Here is a 21,935-nt window from a genome sequence, read left to right as displayed (position 1 = left end):
GAACAAACTGAGGGTTGATGGGGGGTGGGAGGGAGTGGAGGGTGGGTGGTGGGTATTGAGGAGGGCACCTTTTGGGATGAGCACTGGGTGTTGTATAGAAACCAATTTGACAATAAATTTCATATATTAAAAAATAAAATAAAATAAAATAAAGAGAGAAAGGGACAGCGTGCGCAGCAGGGGAGAGGAGCAGAGAGAGAGCATGTGACTCTTGATCTCAGGGTTGTGAGTTTGAGCCCCACACTGGGCATAGAGCTTACTTAAAAATAATAATCATGGGAATCTCTGTTATCTTCCCCTCAACTTTTCTGTGAACCTAAAACTGTTATAAAAAAACTTAATTTGTAAAAATTTTTTTATTTTTATTTATTTATTTTGAGAGAGCGCAGGCGTGCAGAAGTGGGAGAGGGGAAGAAAGAGAGGGAGACAAGGAGACAGAGAATCCCAAGCAGGCTCTGCACTGTCAGCATGAAGCCTGATGCAGGGCTCAAATCAACAAACTGCGAGCTCACGACCCAAGCTGAAATCAAGAGTGCGACATCCAACTGACTGAGCCACCCAGGCGCCCCTTAATTTTTTTCCAAATGAGCAGAAGAGGGAACCTACAAAGGATATCCTTTGCTTCAGATGCTAAATTTTCTCTGTCCCTTCCACCCCAGATGGCTCTGGTGTTCAGATCTTACAGTTTCCCATCTGCCCACATCTGAGATGTTAACACCAAGCTCCCTAATTCCACCGTCTACCCTGAATCACTAGACCCAGGCCAAACCTGACCACCAATCCCCTAGCCTGGGCCAGAGTCCCAGGAGGAGAGGTCAAACACTAAAATTTTAAACCAACATGGGAGAATGAGGGGCACCTGACTGGCTCAGTCAGTAGAGCATATAACTCTTGATTTGGGGGTTGTGAGTTTGAGCCCCATGTTGAGTACAGATGCTAACTGTACTCAAGGACAAGGATCAGGTAACCTTGCTGGCCAGCAGAAGTCTCAAAGGGGGAAAAGTATTTGAAAGTCTGGAAGCAGTTTTGCAGTGCTGAGGGATGTGGCTGGGGGACAGTCAGGTAAAATCAGGGGGAAGTGGTATGGGGTGAGTTACAGAAAGAGCCAGTACCACTTATAAAGATTCCAAGCAAAGTGCTATAGCATCATGGAAACTAGTTTCACAACAAAGGGAAAAGGGGAAGCTAAATTCTGTGAAGGGGTTGGGGCAGGGCATGTGTGTCTAGGGGTATCTAGAGGAGACACTTCACATCAAAGCAGCAATTCCAGGAGGCACAGTATAAACATTTAGAAGCTGGAGCAGCAGAAAGAGGCCAAGGATTTGGCTCCTTCCTGAAAAGAATGGAGGTTCTAAAAATGAGGCGAAAAGACACTGAAATAAAACAATGTCTTTCCTTCTGTAGTAACCCAAGGCAGAGAGATCATGGCAGATCTCTGGTGACTGTACTCTTAAGTTTCAAGTGTCTGAGGATGAAAGACAACATATTTGGTCTACATGTTTTCCTGGTTACCCAAAGAAATGGCACTACCTGGGCCCTACCCAACAGGTGATTCACCATCAATTAGTCTATATCACAGCCTGCTGAACCTTACACTTCACACAGTCACATACCAGACTCTAGAAAAAAAACAACCTGGTATGAGCTGTCAAAGTTCTCTCAGTACCTGACCTCACCCGGTGGGGTAGGTTTCATTTCAAAACTGAAAGGGACTGAGGGCTGGGGAAATCCAAAGATCAACAGAGCCAGGGACAGGTGGTTCCCAGCAGAAAAGGGTCCCAGGCTGGAACTCAAAACAGAAACCAGACCACTGATAAGACACAATTTATGATGTCTGTCTCCAAGCCTTCAGATACTCATATGTTTTCCAATATTTACAATAGGGCATGACCATACTTATCCAACTCCTGACAACTAAGTATCTAGTTATCCAAGTGTTCAATAAACTTCCTGGCTTTATCAAGTTTTTCTCCCTTGCAAAACTAACTTTATTAAGTTTTAGAGCTCTGGGTTAACTCCAGTAACTGGGATACCTTGTGAATTTTATAGTTCTTCAAATGGGCCACATTTTTATTTATTTATTTTGAGAAAGTTTCAGAGAGAGAGAGCTTGCAAGCATGAGTGGGGAGGGGAAGAAAGAAGGAGAAAAAGGAAGAATCCCAAGCAGGCTCCACACCATCATTGCAGAGCCAGAAACATGGTTCAAACCCACAAAACGTGAGATCATGACCTAAATTGAGATCAAGAGTCAGATACTTAACCAACTGAGCCACCCAGGAGCCCCCAAATGGGCCACATTTTAATCATAATTAATTTTATCATCTCTTTGTCCTTCTTCATGTCCCCACAGACCCTCAGCAAAATTCGTGTCTCACTAAAAAATTTCCCAAGTTTTTCATGTTGGCCCTCTCAACAGAGCAATATTCAGTACAATGAAAATATAGGTCATCAAAGAAGTCAAGTTATTTGCTTGAAGTTCATTTTTAACTAGCTGCGTGACCTTGAGTAAGTCACCTTTCTGGACAGTTTCTTCTTCTGTGAAGGTTGGAAACAGATGGAAACTTCCTTGAGTTAAGAAAAGACTTAAGTTTTTAGATCTAAAAAAGGTTAACAAGGGGCAAGCAGAGTTACTTTAAAAAGAAACACACCCAAAGCATATCTGATGAAATCTAAGCATGAAGAAAAAAATTTACAAACTTCCAAAGAGAAAGGACAGGTGATTACTTACAAGGAAAAACAATCCTATTGGCACTGGACTTCCCATGTGTATCACTTGAAACTGAAGACAGGAGAAAGCTGCATGTAGACTTTGTAGTGGCAAGAACTACTATTTGAGAATCCTAAACCAAGCCAAGACATCATTCCTACATTATGATAAAATACAGGAGCACCTGGCTGGCTCAGTTGGTAGAACATGAGACTTTTGATCTCAGGGCTATAAGTTTGAGCCCCACGTTGGGTAGAGATTACTTAAAAATAAAACCTTTAAAATATACATATACATAAATGGGCACAAGAGAACCTTGAAAGTACCACCCAGGCCCCTTTTCTAAGATCACTCAGAGAAAGAAGTACCCTATTCAAATTAATATTTAAAATTGGAATAAAGGGGCGCCTGGGTGGCACAGTCGGTTGAGCGTCCGACTTCAGCCAGGTCACGATCTCGCGGTCCGTGAGTTCGAGCCCCGCGTCAGGCTCTGGGCTGATGGCTCGGAGCCTGGAGCCTGTTTCCGATTCTGTGTCTCCCTCTCTCTCTGCCCCTCCCCCGTTCATGCTCTGTCTCTCTCTGTCCCAAAAATAAATTAAAAAAAAAAAGTTGAAAAAAAAAAAAAAGAAAAAAGAAAAAAAAATTTTTTTAATTGGAATAAAGCTGGGAAAGACAAAGTATACACAAGACATGTTTCCCCTCCCCCATCCCCAAAAGACCTTTTAATAAGGTTGTACCAAATGACTTCTGATGGCCTTTCCAACTACAATCTAAAACTGTCCTGTATACAACTGCCCCTGAAAGTCTGGGTTTGTGAGTTGTTCATCACCTAGTGGCCTGATGAAGTAAATGCAATTTTGTCAAATGCCCGGATAAACTTCCAGCCATTTTGTGAGCTCTAATAGTGTGTACAGGGCAACAGTCTAATGGACATTAGATTACAAGAGTAGGAAACTGCAAACCCTTCAGACTCATATACTATTGTAGAGACTCAGCTCACCATTTATTCGTTCTCCAAAGATGTGGAAAGAGCCCATACTTTGTGCCTAACCATAAGAAGTGAAGCATAGATCTGTTGCAAGGCTGCACTTGCAAAGCAATAAAAAATAGAGACTGCTTTGTGCAGACCAATCCAAACTGAAAGCAAGTTTAGATGCTATGAGAAAACTACAAATGACTTATAAATAGGAAAAGGGTCTTCAAACATTAACAAGATTGGCATATGGAAGATGGATCATAATTATCCTAAATGGTTCCAGAAGACAGGCCTAAAACTGGTAAGTCATCTCAATTAGATTTAATTTCAAAACAAGAAATAATCTCTTACCCAAGAGAACAAGTCACATATAATGGGATTCCTCAAGAAGTAATGAGCTAGCTCCCCAGCAATGGAAGTATTCAAAAAGAACTTGGGTGATCATCTGTCAGGGGGATGATGGAAAGCGTTCCTGTAACCAGATGGCAGGTAGTAGGCAAGGAGACTGACTATGGTAAAGGCTCTTTCCAACTCCAAGAGTCTACTATTCTAAAGAAAACAAAAACAGGGCACTTGGGTAGATCAGGGGTTAAGTGTCCAATTTGATTTCGGCTCAGGTCATGATCTCACAGTTCATGAGTTCAAGCCCCACAATGGGATTCTCTCTCTACCCTCTCACTCTACCCCTACCCTGCTCACACTCTCTACCAAAATAAATAAACTTAAAAAAAACTTTTTAAAGAAAAAACAAAACAAAACACCACCAATAAATAAAGAGTCCTCCCTTTGCTTTTTTTTTTTTTTTTTTTTAAGTTCCTACCAGGCAGTACAACATAGTGGGTTGAATACCACTTTCCACTTGAGTAACTATGGACAAATTATTTAACTCTATTTGCCTCACTTTCGTTAACTGTAAATTTAGAATAGTACTTACCTCATAAGATTACAATAAAGATTTAAATAACAAACTCCTGTTAAATACTAATATACAGAAGTGTATCAAACTGGGAGCATGAAAAGGAAAGGTAGCTGGGGGGGGGGGGGGGGGAGGGGGCGTGGAAAGTGAAACCTAAATGTGCTGCTTGTTTTAGTTATCTGTAGCCAACTCTTAACCAAAGCATTCCTGACTGTTGCTGGCCAGAGGCTAGGTTCCCTAGGCAACCACCCTCAGAAAAGAGCCCAGACCTACCTTCTTCAGGAAAGCAATGTTCTCTGTCCTAAAATCTGGCATCTTCCCTTACACAAAGCAGACTCTCTAAAACCTCACAAATACCACCACTCCAAAATCAAGGAGTTGAGCAGGTGTTATTCTCCTCACTTCATATGGTCAATCAGAACATTAAGAGTTAGAAGGGATCTCAGAGACCATCTAGAGTGACCCTTTTGTTTAATGAATGAGGACAATGAGGCTAAGAAAACTGAAGTCCTGGATGTGGCAAGTTGGTGACAAGGTTAGGACAAGATCACAGGCCTCCTTATTTCTAGCCCACTAGTCAAAATCTTCCCATTTTTCAGATGGGAAAATAGGACTGGACCTACTAAGCCACCTACCATATACTATATACTTTACACAGGAAAGAATAGAAACAATAGAGTGTAGAGATCAAGAAGGTGGACTCTAGAGTCAGACTGTCTATTCAAATCCCAGCTCCACCACACACACTATGTGAGCTTAAGCAAGTTTCCTAATCTCTCTGTTTCTATAAAATAGGATTAGGAGTGACTACCTCATACAGTTACATTAGGGACTAGATGAGATAATCTATGTCAAATGCATGGCACATAAAGTGCTCAATGTAGGGGCTCCTGGCTGGCCCAGTTGGGAGGGGATGCAACTTTTGATCTTGGGGTTGTGAGTTCGAGCTCCATGTTGGGTGTAGAGATTACTTAAAAATAAAATATTTACTGGGTGCCTGGGTGGCTCAGTCAGTTGAGCACCCAACTCTTGGTTTTGGCTCTGGTCATGATCCCAGGGTTATGGGACTGAGCCCCGAGTTGGGCTGTGTACTGAGCGTGGAGTCTCTTTGAGATCCTGTCTCTCCATCTGCTCCCTTCCCTGACTCACACAAAAGAAAGAAAGAGAAAGAGAAAGAGAGAGAGAGAGAGAGAGAGAGAGAGAGAGAGAGAAAGAAAGAATTTTAAAAATAAATGAATAAAATAAAAAATAAAGTGCTTGATATATACACTGCTCAGCTTCTCATCATTACCAGTTGTATAAGGAGTAACAATCATAATAACAAAAGACACTAGACAAGCTCCTACTTAGGTCCAAGAGCAGTGGGTAAGATACAGGTGTTTATTCAGCTCCATTTCCTGGCCCCAGCCAGGGAACACTCAACCCCTCAGCAGACCATAAATAACCCATCACTCATTCATTTGTTTGGATCTAGGGAACAATCACTTCAGAGAATAACCAGTACATGCTACACTGTTAAGAGCACAGACAAAGGGGTCCCTGGGTGGCTCAGTTGGTTAAGTGTCTGACTTCAGTTCAGGTCATGATCTCCTAGTTCATGAGTTCAAGCCCTGCTTCAGGCTCTGTGCAGAGCCTGAAGCTGCTTCAGATTCTGTGTCTCCCTCTCTCTCTTCCCCTCCCCTGCCCTCGCTCTCTCAAAAAATAAATTTAAAATGTTAAAAAAAAAAAAAAGAGCACAAATAAAGCTTCCATAGGTCTGAACCCAAGTGTGACCTTTAGATCTATGCTCACCTCAAGTTGGACAAAATGTGGTTCTTGTCCAGGCTCTCGCCCTCAATCCATAATGGCGGTACAATGTAATGGTTAAGAAACAAGAGCGCTGATGGGGCGCCTGGGTGGCGCAGTCGGTTAAGCGTCCGACTTCAGCCAGGTCACGATCTCGCGGTCTGTGAGTTCGAGCCCCGCGTCAGGCTCTGGGCTGATGGCTCGGAGCCTGGAGCCTGTTTCCGATTCTGTGTCTCCCTCTCTCTCTGCCCCTCCCCCGTTCATGCTCTGTCTCTCTCTGTCCCAAAAATAAATAAAAAATGTTGAAAAAAAAATTAAAAAAAAAAAAAGAAACAAGAGCGCTGAATGGGGTGCCTGGCTGGATCAGTCAGTGGCATGCAACTCCTGATCTCAAAGTTGTAAGTTCAAGCCCCATGTGGAGCCTATTTAAGGAAGGAAGGAAGGAAGGAAGGAAGGAAGGAAGGAAGGGCAATGGAGTTTGACTTCCCAGGCACATATTACTGTTCTGTCATTTATATTTGCTGTGTCACTAAGGCAAATTAACTTCCCTCTTTCTAAGCTTCTGTTTCTCCATCTACTTTTATTACAATAAAATTTGGTGAGCACTTTCTATATGCCAAGTACTGTGCTTTACAGGGCTTACATCATTTAATCGTTACAACCTCATGAAGCAGTTACTATTATTACCTTCATCTTACAGAAGAGGAAGAAGAGGCAGTTTTCTCACTCAAGACCACACAGCTAGTTACTGGCAAAGCTGTGAAGTCAGTATAGAAAGTTTGACCCCAGAGTCTATGCTCTTTACTCCTACACTGCTGTACTTCTCAAGGCACCAGCCTTCATGTGGTTGCTATGCTGTTAAAATAAGACAATCTACATAAAGTGCCTGGTTCATCAGTTAGACACTACTATTATTGCTGTTGTTATCATCATCAATCCCTTTGAGCCTCTTCAAATAGTACTTCCTGAACTCCAACTTCACCTAAAAGGAAATGGTTGTTTGCCTACGTAGACACCAGCTCACTGCACAGCCTGGGGTGGGGTTCTAGTATTTCACTGCCCTTCTGTAATACAAAAGTAATTACCTGAGTAGAAACACAAGGAAATATTTTCTAAAAACCTGTTACTCTATAGAAAACAATATATTAATGTATTTTTTTAAATAATCATTTTTTTTTTTTTTTTTGAAATTTTTTTTTTCAACGTTTTTTATTTATTTTTGGGACAGAGAGAGACAGAGCATGAACGGGGGAGGGGCAGAGAGAGAGGGAGACACAGAATCGGAAACAGGCTCCAGGCTCCGAGCCATCGGCCCAGAGCCCGACGCGGGGCTCGAACTCACGGACCGTGAGATCGTGACCTGGCTGAAGTCGGACGCTTAACCGACTGCGCCACCCAGGCGCCCCATAAATAATCATTTTTTTTAACGTTTAACCCTAAAGCCCAAACCCAGGACCCTAACATCTTTGTTTTTAAAAATAAAATCTTTATGGGGCTCCTGGGTGATTCAGTTAAGCAACCAACTCTTGGTTTCGGCTCAGGTCACGATCCCACGGTTTGTGAGATCAAGCCCCACGTCGAGCCCTGTGCTGACAGCATGGAGCCTGCTTGGGATTTTCTTGTCTCCCTCTTTACTCTTCCCCTGCTCACACTCTCTCTCTCTCTCAAAATAAACAAACATTTAAAAATATATATTAAAAAAAAATCTTCACTACTCTTGGTAGAAACGAAACATAAGCGTATTAAAAAGTTTTTTGGGGGTTCCTGGGTAGCTCAGCTGGTTAAGCATCTGACTTTGGCTAAGGTCATGATCTCACAGTTTGTGAGTTCGAGCCCCACATTGGGCTCACTGCTGTCAACGCAGAGGCCTCTTCGGATCCTCTGTCCCCCTCTCTCTCTCGGCTCTCTGCCCCTCCCAAGCTCACACTCTCTAAATAAATAAACATAAAGAAAAAAAATTTTTTTTTCAGTGGCACCTGGGTGGCTCAGGTGGTTAAGCATCTGACTCTTGATTTCGGCTCAGGTCATATTCTCACAGTTTGTGAGTTCAAACCCTGCATCGAGCTCTGTGATGATAGTATAGAGCCTGCTTCGGATTCTCTCTCTCCCTCTCTCTCTGCCCCTCCTCCACTAGCACACACTCTCTCTCCCTCTCTCTCAAAATAAATAAATAAACTTTAGGGACCCCTGGGTGGCTCAGTCAGTTAAGTGTCTAACTTCAGCTCAGGTCATGATCTCACCATTCACGGGTTCAAGCCCCACATCAGGCTCTGTGCTGACAACTCAGGGCCTGGAGCCTGCTTCAGATTCTGTCTTCCTCTCTCTGTTCCTCCCCTGCTCTCTCAAAAATAAATAAAAGATTAAAAAATTTTAAATAAATAAACTTTTTAAAAATACTTTATAAAAAAAAAAGGAAATTGTTCTCTCTTTCCCTTCTCTACTGCCCCACTCTCAAAATCAGTATTTACTCATTTCATCCTCATAAGAAGACAGACTAATGTCGGGGTGCCTGGGTGGCTCAGTCGGTTGGGCGTCTGACTTTAGCTCAGGTCATGATCTCGCAGTTTGTGAGTTCGAGCCCCACATTGAGTTCTGTGCTGGCAGCTCAGAGCCTGAAGCCTGCTTCGGATTTTGTGTCTCCCTCTCTGTTCCTCCCCCACTCGCACACTGTCTCTGTGTCTCTCAAAAATAAAGATTAAAAAAAATTTTTTTAAATTTTTTAAAATTTTTAAAATTTTTAAAAATTTTTTAAAAAGAAGACTGATGTCATTTATCATTATCTCCATTTGACAAGTGCAGAAACTGAGGTTCTGAGAGGTTCAAGACCAAACAGTTAGTACATGGATGACCACAATTTCTGGAAAAGAACTTTCAGATATGGAGGAAGGTAAAGATAGTAAACTCCTTCACTTATCTTGAAAAAAGTGGCTGTGACAGAGGTTCCTAGAAGATATCTAAAAAGAACCAAGACTGATAGCAGGATTTTAAAGAAGCTCCTGCTCTAATAAGACAAAACTAAACAGAAATTATAATCCAGAAAGCCAGTAATGCAGTGAGCTATCAGCAATCCTGCCCTCCCAGAACCAGTACACAAATTATTGATAAGCCTGATAAAGCAAGACTTCACTTCTGGAGAGATCCATACCCTTGCACACTAGTCCCTACCTCCACCTCCCCAATTCCAAAATGATGTAACACTTTATCCTGTTAGAGAACACAGTACTGTTCAGGTCAAAATAAGCATATTTTAGACTGAGCAACTTGAGGGCAGGAACAATATATTATTTATACATATCTTTCCCTCATTATCTGGTACACAATCCCCTATACATTCAATACGTTTTTGTTTAAAATCTGAATAAATGTATTCATTCAACTGCAATGTGCTAGACACTATTCTAGGAGATGGCAATATAGCAACAAGCAAAACAAAGTCCTAGTCATCAGGAAATTTACATTCCAGTGGCAGGTGACAAATAATAAACAGACTATAGTAGAGAGAGTCCCCAGTACAGTGCTTGGCACATAGTAGGCATCCCTCAATAAATATGTGAAAAATGAATGAATGAATAGTACCTCAAACAGTGATAAGTTCTGTGGAGAAAAATACAGCAGGAAAAGGGAAGAAGGAATGAAAAGGGCAGGAGATGGCTTTTACTTTAAATAGGATGGTCAAGGAATGTTTCACAAACTAGGTGACAAGAGCAGAAACCTGAAGGAGGTAAGGGAGGAGACCATACTGGTAACTGGAAGAAGTATTCCAGGCAAAGAATACCACTAAGAAGTTCAAGGCTTGGCATGCTGGAGCAACTGCAAGGAGACCAATGTGTCCAGAGCACAAGGAGAAAGTGATAAAAGATGAGGTCAGAGCAGCTGGGGGAGCACTGAATATGCTATGTGGCCTCTTAGATCACTGTAAGGACTTTAATTTTTAACATGGGTGGGACCCAGTGAATAGTTTTCAGCAGAGGAGTGGAATGATTTGATATAAACTTAACAAAACGACTCTGGTCACTGTTCAGATTAGACTGAGGGAAGACAATTTAGAAGGCTATTCTAAAAGTAGCAGGGGAGGTGGTGAGAAGTGTTCAAATCCTGGATGTTTTTTAAGGTAGAGCTCATAGGACCTACTAGTAGATTAGATGAAGAGAGCAAGAAAAGGAAGAGAGTCAAGGGAGAGTCCTCCATATGTTCAATACAACTGAAACTAAAATGGGGAAGAATTGGCAGAGGTACATGTTTGAGAAGAGAAGTTCCAGAATTAATTTGCTGAATATGTTAAGCTCAAGAAGCTATTAAATAACCAAGTGGAGATGATATCTTGTAGGCAGTTGGATAGGAGTCTTGAGTTCAAGGGAAGACATCCAAGCTAGTACTATACACTTGAGAGCTGTCAGGGTATAAATGGTATTTGAGGTCTTGAAAGAGAGCACCCAGGGAATGAGTATAAACAGAGAAGGGATGCAAGGACTAATCTGAGTACTCCTTCATTAGAGGCTGAGGAGATAAGGAGGAATCGGCTAAAAGGTGGGGGGGGGTGAGAAGGAGGGGCTGGTGAGGAGGGGGGAAACCAACAGAGTGGCATCCTGGAAGTCAAACGAAACTAATGTGCAAGGAGGGAGTTTCAGGTGCTACAGGGTCAAGAAGATGACTGAGAAATGACCACTGAATCTGTGTGCTATTTTCCAAGCATGTTCTTCCCTACTCTACATATAGTACTTTTTTTTTTCTTTTACTCCAGGTAAAATCCCAGTATTGTCCAATGAATACACATAAGGTTTTTACTTAATGCAGCTATATCCATGTCCACAACAGATTTTACATAGAGAATAATGTTAAATGCTTTGTCTGGTTGAATTAACTGTCTAACAATGTTCCCTAAGTCTTGTTTGTGCTCAGTAGGGGAGATCAGAAAAGTGAGCTTTAGGGGCACCTGGGTGGCTCGGTTGGTTAAGCGTCTGACTTTGGATCAGGTCATGATCTTGCGGTTCGTGAGTTCAAGTCCTGCATCCAGCTCTGTGCTAACAGCTCGGAGCCTGGAGCCTGCTTCAGATTCTATGTCTCCCTGTCTCTCTTCTGCCCCTCCCCTGCTCCTGTTCTGTCTCTCTCTCTCTCAAAAATAAACAAACATGGGGCGCCTGGGTGGCTCAGTCGGTTACGCGTCGACTTCAGCTCAGGTCACGATCTCGTGGTCTGTGAGTTCGAGCCCCGCGTCGGGCTCTGGGCTGATGGCTCAGAGCCTGGAGCCTGCTTCCAATTCTGTGTCTCCCTCTCTTTCTGCCCCTCCCCCGTTCATGCTCTGTCTCTCTGTCTCAAAAATAAATAAACATTAAAAATAAATAAATAAATAAAAAATAAACAAACATTAAAAAAAAAGAGCTTTTTAAATGTATTTCTTTTGTTCTGCCATAAAGTAGCAATTATTCTTGAAATCCTTTCCCTCCCCCCTAACTCAAAGATCCTAACCAACTAAACAAAGACCCTAAACTTCCACACATACACCTCCTTAAAAACAAAGCAGAATACAATCAAATCCAAAAGTTGGATAAGAAAGGGATATGCTGGGGCGCTTGGCTGGCTCAGTCAATGGTGCATGCGACTCTTGATCTCAGGGGTTGTAAGTTTGAGCTCCACATTGGGCACAGAGATTAGTTAAAAATAAAATCCTAAAAAAAAAAAAAAAATGGCGGGGTGGGGGGATATGCTATGCCTTGCACCTTCTTTCCTTTATTGCACAGAAGTTTAATAACCATTTGCTAATTCAAAGACTGTGCTTTATTTACATTTTCTTCTTACAATCTATAGACCAGAAGTACAATTTCTGATATCTTCATCTTTTACAAAAAAAATTTTTTTAATATTTGAGAGAGAGAGAGAGAGAGAGAGAGAGAGAGAGCAAGCAGGGGACAGACAGAGAGACAGGGAGACATAGAATCTGAACTAGGCTCCAGGCTCTGAGCTGTCGGCACGGAGCATGACACGGGCTTGAACCCACAGACTGTGAGATCATGACCTGAGCAGGAAGTCAGACGCTTAACTAAGCCATCCAGATGTCCCTCTGATACCTTCATCTTAAAAGAGAATCCTGCTACAAAATAAGGATTTAGACTTTCTGTGCTCTAGTAAGCATAATCAAGTCTCAATAATGTACACTTCTAAAGCAGTACAACAATCACGAAAAACTGGATCATGCAAACATCCTTCATACCTTCCTGAAGTGGCTTCAACTTCTGAATGGACCGCATACTCTCTGCCTTTGGGCTTTTGCTTCCCTGCCTGGAGTTACTCTTTCCTGCCCTCCACCTTGTAATCTGCCAACTTGGGACTCAGCCTAAATGTCACCTTCGCTAGGCAGTCATTCTGGATCCCCTCCAAGGCTGAATCAAGGGCCTTCTTCTAAGCCCATAACATCCTCTGCTTACTTATATCCTAATACCTTAACATATTGTACTGCAAATCTGTTTACTTGTCCGTGTCCCTTTCCAGATCATAAACATCTTGAAGGCAAGAACAGGATCTCATTCATTTTTATATCCTTAGTGTCTGGGACATATCAAGCAATCCATAAGTATTTGCTGACTGGGGTGCCTGGCTGGCTCAGTTGGTAGAGCATACAACTCTTGATCTTGGGGTAGTGAGTTCAAGCCCCACACTGAGAGTAAAATTAAACTTAAAAATAGTAATAATTGAAAAAAAAAATTGCTGACTGAATGAATAGGATAAAATTTGACCTGGAATACTTTAATGTGATTTTTATAGCACATTTTCCTTGATAAACCAATAGGACTAAAGCTAATATTGAAACTATTGGTGTCTAATCACATCCCCAGCTGATAGTAGAAACAAATTTTCCCTACTTGATATTAGAAAAAGAATATTAAAAAAGAGACATGGTGGTTCAGATCAGTTCATGAGTTCTCATACCAGCTGTTCTTTCTTGGTGCAAGCCTATGCTTCCCACATCACATAAGGAGCAAATGAACCTCGGAATTGTTCTCTTCATATCCGTTCCACTGATCTTGTTTTCTCCTCTTTTCTCTGCCCTTTTCTTTTTCCTTTTCTTATCTTTTTTCCTTCCTCATTTTCTTCTATACTTTACATTTGTACTCTGTTCTCATTTTTCCTTTAATTTTTCTCTGCACTCCATTCTCCATGACTTATTTCAGTCAGAGTAACCCTTGGGAATCCACAGGCATTACTTTCCCCAACCAGGAGAACTTAGACCAAGGATGTTGCTGTATTTCCTGGGCACTTTTGTAAGGCACACCAATATATTTCTTAAGTTTCTGAGAAAACTCAGTATTAACCCCATAACGGCAGCACAGGATCACCAGTATATGAGATTATTATTGTAACTATTGTTCCTATCTACAAAGTGGGCAAGAAATATTTCGTAGGTTATACTTTGTAGTATCCCAGAAAGTGATAGGGTAAAGATCCTCTCAATTTACTATAATTTCAAATAAAAGAAAAATGAGAAGCTAAATCTGAAAGAGTAAGAGAAGAAGAAACCATGTTGGTTTTTTGTTTATTTTTTGCAAAACTGCATGTTGGTAGGGCAACTTTAAAAAGCTGTAGTACAGGGGCGCCTGGGTGGTGCAGTCGGTTAAGCGTCTGACTTCAGCCAGGTCACGATCTCGCGGTCCGTGAGTTCGAGCCCTGCGTCAGGCTCTGGGCTGATGGCTCGGAGCCTGGAGCCTGTTTCCGATTCTGTGTCTCCCTCTCTCTCTGCCCCTCCCCCGTTCATGCTCTGTCTCTCTCTGTCCCAAAAATAAATAAAAAACGTTGAAAAAAAATTTTTTTTAAAAAAAGCTGTAGTACATTTGCTGGAAAAGGTATATTGGGGGGGCGGGGGGAGGGGGAGGGATGTGGTCCCTGCCTCCACAGCCTCATCGAGGAATAATTCCCACCACTTCCCAAACCCATAAATGTAAACATTAGACAAAAAGAGGAAAGAGCTTTTCTTAAACCAAAAGAATCAGGAACCTAACATAAATGGACTAGATGCTCTGGGACAAAAAAATAAAGGCTGGATTGAAAGCTTTCTGAGTTAAAGATAAAACTATTCCATGTGTCAAAGTCAGTGCAACTAGCATCTAAAGCCAAGGAGAGGAACAATCCACAACTAGAAGTCAAGAGACCCAGCTCAGGTCCTGACAAGCTGTGTAACCTTGGGCAAGTCACTTCATTCCTCTGATCTATAGATAGCTCTTCCATAAAACAGGCATATTTATACTTTCATGGCAAGGGTGTCTGTCATGATTAGTAAATAATGTGAAATCACTTCAAAACATTTCATAAACATGCCAATGTGAGGTAAAAGGAAGCAAAAATCCCTCCTCTGAATGGAATATAAATCCTGTGGTTCAATTTCCAAAGTCTAAGCCTGACTCACCTTCCCAAACTCATTAAACCCCTTAACTAACCTGCAGTCATTCAAATGGGAGGAGAAGAGTCATGTGTGAGGCTCCAGGGGTGGGTCAGTGACTAGTCAAATGTTCCATATCTCAGTGGCTTCATCTGTAAAATGGGTGGTGTGGAATTCAATCACGTATACACAAGATACTGCAGGTCTGAGGAAGGGAGGGGGAAATTTACCATAAGTAAAATATTTACATAATCCTCCTCCCTCCCAGAGATACCCAGGATCATCAAGTATCATCACTCCCTGGATAGAATTAGAAAAAATCATTTAATCTGTTGTTTTACACGTGGGAAAACCAAAGCCCAGTTTTGAACTGGGTTGTAGACTTCTCAAAGTTAGACAGTGGGAGAGCTGGAGCTAGGGGCCAGAGCCACAGATTCCCAAGTCCAATGTCCTCTTTACCAGATCTCTGGGTCACCCATGACACCAATGCCCTGTACAACACACTATCAACACCAATGCAGATTACAATTTAATTAACAGCCAAAGGTAGCCTACAGGGGGCCGTGGGGGCTATAGGACTCTGGGGGAAACAGAGAGGCTGGGAAGGGGAAGTCTTTATTGAAGGAAGAGGTGAGTAGAATCAGGGAGGTACTCAGATAAGAAGGAATTAATGGAAAATTTCAGGCAAAAAGGCATTAAATAGACAGGAAGAAAGACCCAACGTATACATTTTTCTTCAGGGGAAATAAATATGTGACAGATTTAGAGACCAAAATATTTTGTTTTAACTTTTTTTCACATTTACTTATTGTTGAGAGACAGAGAGAGACAGAGTGTGAGCAGGGGAGGGGCAGAAAAAGAGGGAGACACAGAATCCAAAGCAAGTTCCAGGCTCTGAGCTGTTAGCACAGAGCCCTATGCAGGGCTTGAACTCATGAATTGTGAGGTCATGACCTGAGCTGAAGTCAGATGTTGAACCGACTGAGCCACCCAGGCACCTCATACAGACCAGAGTATTTTGAATAAGGATATAACTCTTCATTACATAGAATTTCTCTTGTTGCGTCTTCAGTTTGTTTGTAACATTTACTAATAATTTTAATTCCCTAAACAACTCTGTCTCCCTTAAAGACAAGGCCATCTGCAGAGACCACATCTAGCTCAGTGGTAAATATACAGGCTCTGGGCTCAGACTGCCCAAATTCAAATCCATATTTTACTATTTAATAACTGTGTGTTAGACAAAATCCTTCACCTTTCTGTATCTCTATAAAATATAAATTGCATCACTTTCATCTCAGGAGTTTTGTGAGGATTAAATGTGTATATTAATCATTTTGGTCACAACCTTATAACGGTTTGTCACTTCAGTTGTGATATACCTTTTTATTTCATGTAAACAAACAGAAATTACCAGAGTACACCGCATACAGTAAAAATAAACAGTGTTTTACAAAGATTTGGTTTCTGTTACATATGCCTATGCATATATGAATTGTTTTGTAAAAATGTTATCTCTTGATGGCTTACTTTTAAAACTGCTGGGGTGCCTGGCTGGTTCAGTCAGTGGAACTGGCTGGGGTGCCTGGCTGGTTCAGTCAGTGGACTCTTGATCTTGGGGTTGTGAATTCGAGCCTCACAATGGGTATACAGATTACTTAAAAATAAAATCTTAAAAAAAAGGAGGGGAGGACTTGGGTGGCTCAGTGAGTTAAGCAACCAACCCTTGATTTTGGCTCACGTCATGATCTCATGGTTGGGTTCATGAGATCAAGTCCAGCTCCATGCTAACAGTACAAAGCCTGCTTAGGATTCTCTCCCTCCCTCTCTCTCTCTCTGCCCCCCACCCCCAGCCACACACACACATACCCCTACCCCACTCAGGGGCTCACGTGCACACTAGCACACTCTTTCTCTCTCAAAATAAATAAACTTAAAAAAAAAAATGTGAGAGCCACTGAAATAACATACAGAATAAAGCTTCAAACAGTGCCAGTCACAAAGTTAGCACTTAATGCTAGTACTGCCATTGTTGCTATAATGTACCCACCAATTAAAGTTGGTTATAGAATTACACAAAGTAACGCAAAGGCACTTTGAAAACTATGATATATGACATTAATGTAAGTTAAAATAAGCAAAAAGCCCTTCTCTCCATCTCTAACATCCACACAAGTAGAGCCCTGTTCAGGCACATATTCCTTGCTTGACCTACAAGTTATTTGTTACACTGAACTGAAGAGTTCATAGACCATGATTTCCTTAACACTGTCATGCTCTGTCAATATTTGCAGAGAAATGGAGGCTTGGCGCTAAAGTGAAATTATTTATTTTTACTTGGTTGGGACACCGGGGTGAGGAAGGCGGAAGTCGTGCCCATGGGTAGCTAAAGGAAGCAAGTGAGTCAGAGAAACTGCTTGCTTCCACAGAGCCAGGTAGACTTGAATGTGCCACAGACAAGGCTGGACTGACACATACTTCAGCCTTTGGGTAGGGCTGAATCATTTCCCACTCCCAATTCTCACCCAGACACCAATTTTTTAATTAAAAAAATTTTTTTAAATAGCATTTGAGCCAAGGTATAGTTCACACCAGGAAAAGCTGGGAATCCCCAAAAGATACAAACGGGGTGACTATGCACCAAAAGGTTACCTGAGAGGTTCTTTTAAATGACAAGCTCACCTAAACTTCAAATAGCACTTAAATTTTAAAACACTGACTTACAGAAAAATTTGAGAAAGTGCTCACCAATAAGGAAATCAGAAGGTCTGGAATCCATCCTCCACTGTGTGACCTTGAATTAGTCACTTCATCTCTCTGGGCCTAAGTGAATTCATCTGTTAGAAAAAGAGAGAGAAAAAGATAACACCTACCTCAGATCACTGTAAAAATTAAAGATAGTATGCAGTAAAATGCTAGCACAGGATCTTGCGCTGGTAAATGCACAATAACATCTGTCCCTCCATACTGAAAGTTAATACCACTTGTGGTAAACTTAGGTTCACCGGTCAGCTAGCCTCTGAAAATGGTCACAGGTATCCAAACTGCTTCATGGAAATGCTAAGAAATTTTATAAGACCATTTCTCAGTCTCTCCAGCACACCAGCCTGTGCTAGAGGTCTAGGAAATCAGTAACTTCCCATCTTATTTCTTAAAGCAGTGATTCCTAAATGCTTTGGTAACTGGGGGCCCAAATCATCCACTGGCACTGCCCCCCCATTACCCTTTATTAAACTTAAGACTATGAGAGACTCGGCATCACACCTACATTTTACAGTTATAAACATTCCCATTTCAAATTAATGGGGGAAATGCATTCAAATTCGGCAGCTTAGGTTTGGACCAGAGTGGTTAGAGCACTGGCTGCGAGGGAAAGGCGCTGGCCAACACGCACGGGGTGGGGAGGTGGGGGCATTTTGGAGCTTTCGGGTCGACCCCAATTTCTCGTTGGCAACGAATCCAGGCCACGTGTCGCCATTTTGTGTTCTGGAAACATGGCGGCCATCCCGTGGGGAAGGAAAGGGGCGGAGGGACCGCCACGTTAGCTGCTTTCCCTGAGGGATCCTGAAGCACGTTGTGCACACGTCTGTCTGTGTGCCTTTTCTGTCTGGCTTATCCGCAGGAAAGAGAAAGGGCTAGAAATAAACGTACACGAGCCTCCCAAGCAACCTTTCTTTGGCGAGAGGGACGTGCGGTGGCGAACCGGCAAGAAAGGCCTTCCAAGATGGCGGGGCCCGACAGGGGCCGCCCCCAAGGGGAGCGGGGCGAGGCGATCGCACCAAAAGGGGAAACGGGGGAAAGGCCGAAACGCAGAAGCGGGAAAGTGAAGAGTGTGGGGGGAAATCGCAAGAATTCTCCAAGCACTAGTCAGCAACCCTGACTAAATGCGGTCCCAAAAGGAGCACACCATTGTCCTAAATGCCTGACGAGACTGCCACGACTAAAACGACACTGTGGGATTTCTGTAGGTTCAACCGAAAGAAACTTGCAAAATGCAAACAAAGCATTATGTAAATGGACGCCATTCTTTTTTAAGGCCCTGTTTCCAACACTTCCCAGAAGTCATCAACAGAGCCGCGACTCTAGCGGTGGCAGGGGTGGGTTTCGGTCTTTCTCCTCACCAGCTGCCGTGGGGAGACCAGGACAGGGGTGGGGGGCCTGGTACGGGGCGCCGGGACGCCTGGGGCGAAGGGGCCCCACGTGCCCACGCGCGCGCGCGCGCGAGCACGCGCCCACCACACAAGCCTCGCCTCGCCGCCCCTCCCCCCCGGAAGACCGCGGCTGCCCCTCCCGTCTCCCCACACCCTCGCGCACGCGCTCTAGCCGCCTCACGCGCACGTTTTAAACCGGCGGCGTCCCAGCTGCCGCCTGCAGTTACCGCCGGGGCTGCCCGTGTCGCTCCGCATCCAAGCCCTTTTTGTAAGGCGGGAAAATAATATGTCGCCCCCACTCACAACATTAACATTCCCAAACATCTGCCTGTGCCGCTGGAGTTAATAAAATGCACGTTGGTTTTAAAACCTTGCCGGACTCACAGATTCTGCCCATCGTGGCTTTATCTTCAATGCTAAGCTGTTAAAAGAGTTTTTTTTAAACTACCATGCGAAGGTTGGCGCAATCTTGTGACCTAAAAAATACGGGTCCTCAGTTTTTTTCAAGGGGTCCTGCGCGGCAAGCACTTCCGGGGTCAGAGGGTACGCGGGGTTGAAAGCGGGCTTCCCGCCCCGCCCAGACCGCCGAGGCTGCCGCCGGAGTCGCCACCGCCGCGCCCTCGCCCACCCGCCCGCCCGCCGCTCCCGGCCCCGCTCGCCCCCTCCGCCGCCGCCGCCCGCCCCTGCGACGACGCCGCGGCCTCCCGCCCGCGCCCGCTCGCTCCCGCGGCCCTCGCTCGCCTCGCGCCGGCAGTTTTGGGCCTACACCTCCCCTCCCCCCGCCAGCCACCAAAGACTTGACCACGTAACGAGCCCAACTCCCCCGAACGCCGCCCGCCGCTCGCCATGGATGCCGGTGTGACTGAAAGTGGACTAAATGTGACTCTCACCATTCGGCTGCTTATGCACGGAAAGGAAGTAGGAAGCATCATTGGGAAGAAAGGGGAGTCGGTTAAGAGGATCCGCGAGGAGAGTGGCGCGCGGATCAACATCTCGGAGGGGAATTGTCCGGAGAGAATCATCACTCTGACCGGCCCCACCAATGCCATCTTTAAGGCCTTCGCTATGATCATCGACAAGCTGGAAGAAGATATTAACAGCTCCATGACCAACAGCACGGCGGCCAGCAGGCCCCCGGTCACCCTGAGGCTGGTGGTGCCGGCCACCCAGTGCGGCTCCCTGATTGGGAAAGGCGGGTGTAAGATCAAAGAGATCCGCGAGAGTACGGGGGCCCAGGTCCAGGTGGCGGGGGATATGCTGCCCAACTCCACCGAGCGAGCCATCACCATTGCTGGCGTGCCGCAGTCTGTCACCGAGTGTGTCAAGCAGATCTGCCTGGTCATGCTGGAGACGCTCTCCCAGTCTCCGCAAGGGAGAGTCATGACCATTCCGTACCAGCCCATGCCGGCCAGCTCTCCAGTCATCTGTGCGGGCGGTCAAGATCGGTGCAGCGACGCTGCGGGCTACCCCCATGCCACCCATGACCTGGAGGGACCACCTCTAGATGCCTACTCGATTCAAGGACAACACACCATTTCTCCGCTCGATCTGGCCAAGCTGAACCAGGTGGCAAGACAACAGTCTCACTTTGCCATGATGCACGGCGGGACCGGATTCGCCGGAATTGACTCCAGCTCTCCAGAGGTGAAAGGCTATTGGGCAAGTTTGGATGCATCTACTCAAACGACCCATGAACTCACCATTCCAAATAACTTAATTGGCTGCATAATCGGGCGCCAAGGCGCCAACATTAATGAGATCCGCCAGATGTCCGGGGCCCAGATCAAAATTGCCAATCCAGTGGAAGGCTCTTCTGGTAGGCAGGTTACTATCACTGGTTCTGCTGCCAGTATTAGTCTGGCCCAATATCTAATCAATGCCAGGCTTTCCTCTGAGAAGGGCATGGGGTGCAGCTAGAACAGTGTAGGTTCACTTATAACCCCTTTCTGCTGTTTTCCCATGATCCAACTGTGTAATTTCTGGTCAGTGATTCCAGGTTTTAAATAATTTGTAAGTGTTCAGTTTCTACACAACTTTATCATCCGCTAAGAATTTAAAAATCACATTCTCTGTTCAGCTGTTAATGCTGGGATCCATATTTAGTTTTATAAGCTTTTCCCTGTTTTTAGTTTTGTTTTGGGTTTTGGCTCATGAATTTTATTTCTGTTTGTCGATAAGAAATGTAAGAGTGGAATGTTAATAAATTTCAGTTTAGTTCTGTAATGTCAAGAATTTAAAAATTAAAAAATGGATTGGTTAAAAAATGCTTCATATTTGAAAAAGCTGGGAACTACTATCTTAAACTCTTTGTTGGTGCTTTTTTTTCCCTTCCCTGTTAGCGTTAGGCCTTTGTAGGGAGAAGGTTGGGCCCATCCTTGGTGTTCTGTCTAGCCCTTTTCACCTATTGGTAAGATTCCATTCCCTTTCTGTCCCAACAAAGGAACATGGCAGGCTGGGCCTGCTTTGGGATATTTGCAGAGACAGAGGGGTTCTCCCGGAGAGTGACATCCCTCCAGCCAAGTTCCAGAGAGAGGTCTCTGCCCATTTCTCTGGTAGAAAACCTGGGTTTTCTCTGAAAAAGTATGGCCATTCGGTATAAATTCTGATGAATGGCAGTGTGTCCTCCCCTCTTGCCAGCCCCACCCCCCACCCCAGTCTCACTGGGAAAACTCTTAGCCAGGAACAAAAAAATGTTCTGAGGTGGGAGGAGCCTGGGGGGACCCAGAGAAGAGGTGGGGGAGGGAAAGGGGCTGGGCTGGAGCTGGGATGGGAGGGAAAGGGGCAAGGGTGGGTTTGAGGATTTGGAAGAGGGCAGGGGTGGTGGTAGGGATGGAGGGGTCTTGGGCACCAGGACAAAATGGGGGATGGTACCAGCGGGGCGCATGTGTCGAGCATGCACCTGTGGCAAGCAGCCTGTCAGAGGATGTTATTACACCTGCCAAGTGGTGAATCCAGAAACAAAAGAGGCCCAGCTTCTAACTCTTCAGCTGTGTGCAATGTTAGAGAAACCATACCAGGAAATAATCCTGCCT

General features: G+C 44.1%; 1 protein-coding gene and 1 long non-coding RNA gene across 23 annotated transcripts in view; one reads left to right on the top strand and one right to left on the bottom strand.

Moving 5' to 3' along the window:
• The window catches only part of LOC131484962 (uncharacterized), a 106,391-nt gene extending 86,925 nt beyond the window's left edge, over window positions 1-19,466 (bottom strand). For 4 of the 22 annotated variants that reach the window (XR_009248536.1, XR_009248533.1, XR_009248537.1 and 1 more), the window contains exons 1-3: window positions 18,404-18,866; window positions 17,501-17,589; window positions 14,811-14,957 (exon numbers count right to left, since the gene is read on the bottom strand). This is a non-coding gene — a long non-coding RNA (uncharacterized LOC131484962). The other 18 variants (XR_009248546.1, XR_009248538.1, XR_009248544.1 and 15 more) reach the window with 12 other exon arrangements.
• A 122-nt stretch (window positions 19,467-19,588) lies between these two features.
• Window positions 19,589-21,206, top strand: PCBP1 (poly(rC) binding protein 1). The gene has a single exon (XM_058683818.1). It carries the CDS (start codon window positions 19,750-19,752, stop codon window positions 20,818-20,820), a length of 1,071 nt encoding a protein of 356 aa, XP_058539801.1. The 5' UTR covers window positions 19,589-19,749; the 3' UTR covers window positions 20,821-21,206.
• Window positions 21,207-21,935: the final 729 nt, after the last annotated feature.

Source organism: Neofelis nebulosa, chromosome 9 (assembly GCF_028018385.1).
Source record: "Neofelis nebulosa isolate mNeoNeb1 chromosome 9, mNeoNeb1.pri, whole genome shotgun sequence".
Taxonomy (NCBI): Eukaryota; Metazoa; Chordata; class Mammalia; order Carnivora; family Felidae; genus Neofelis; species Neofelis nebulosa.
Note: the sequence above shows the minus strand (reverse complement) of the source record. Positions and strands in the feature narration are given on the sequence as shown.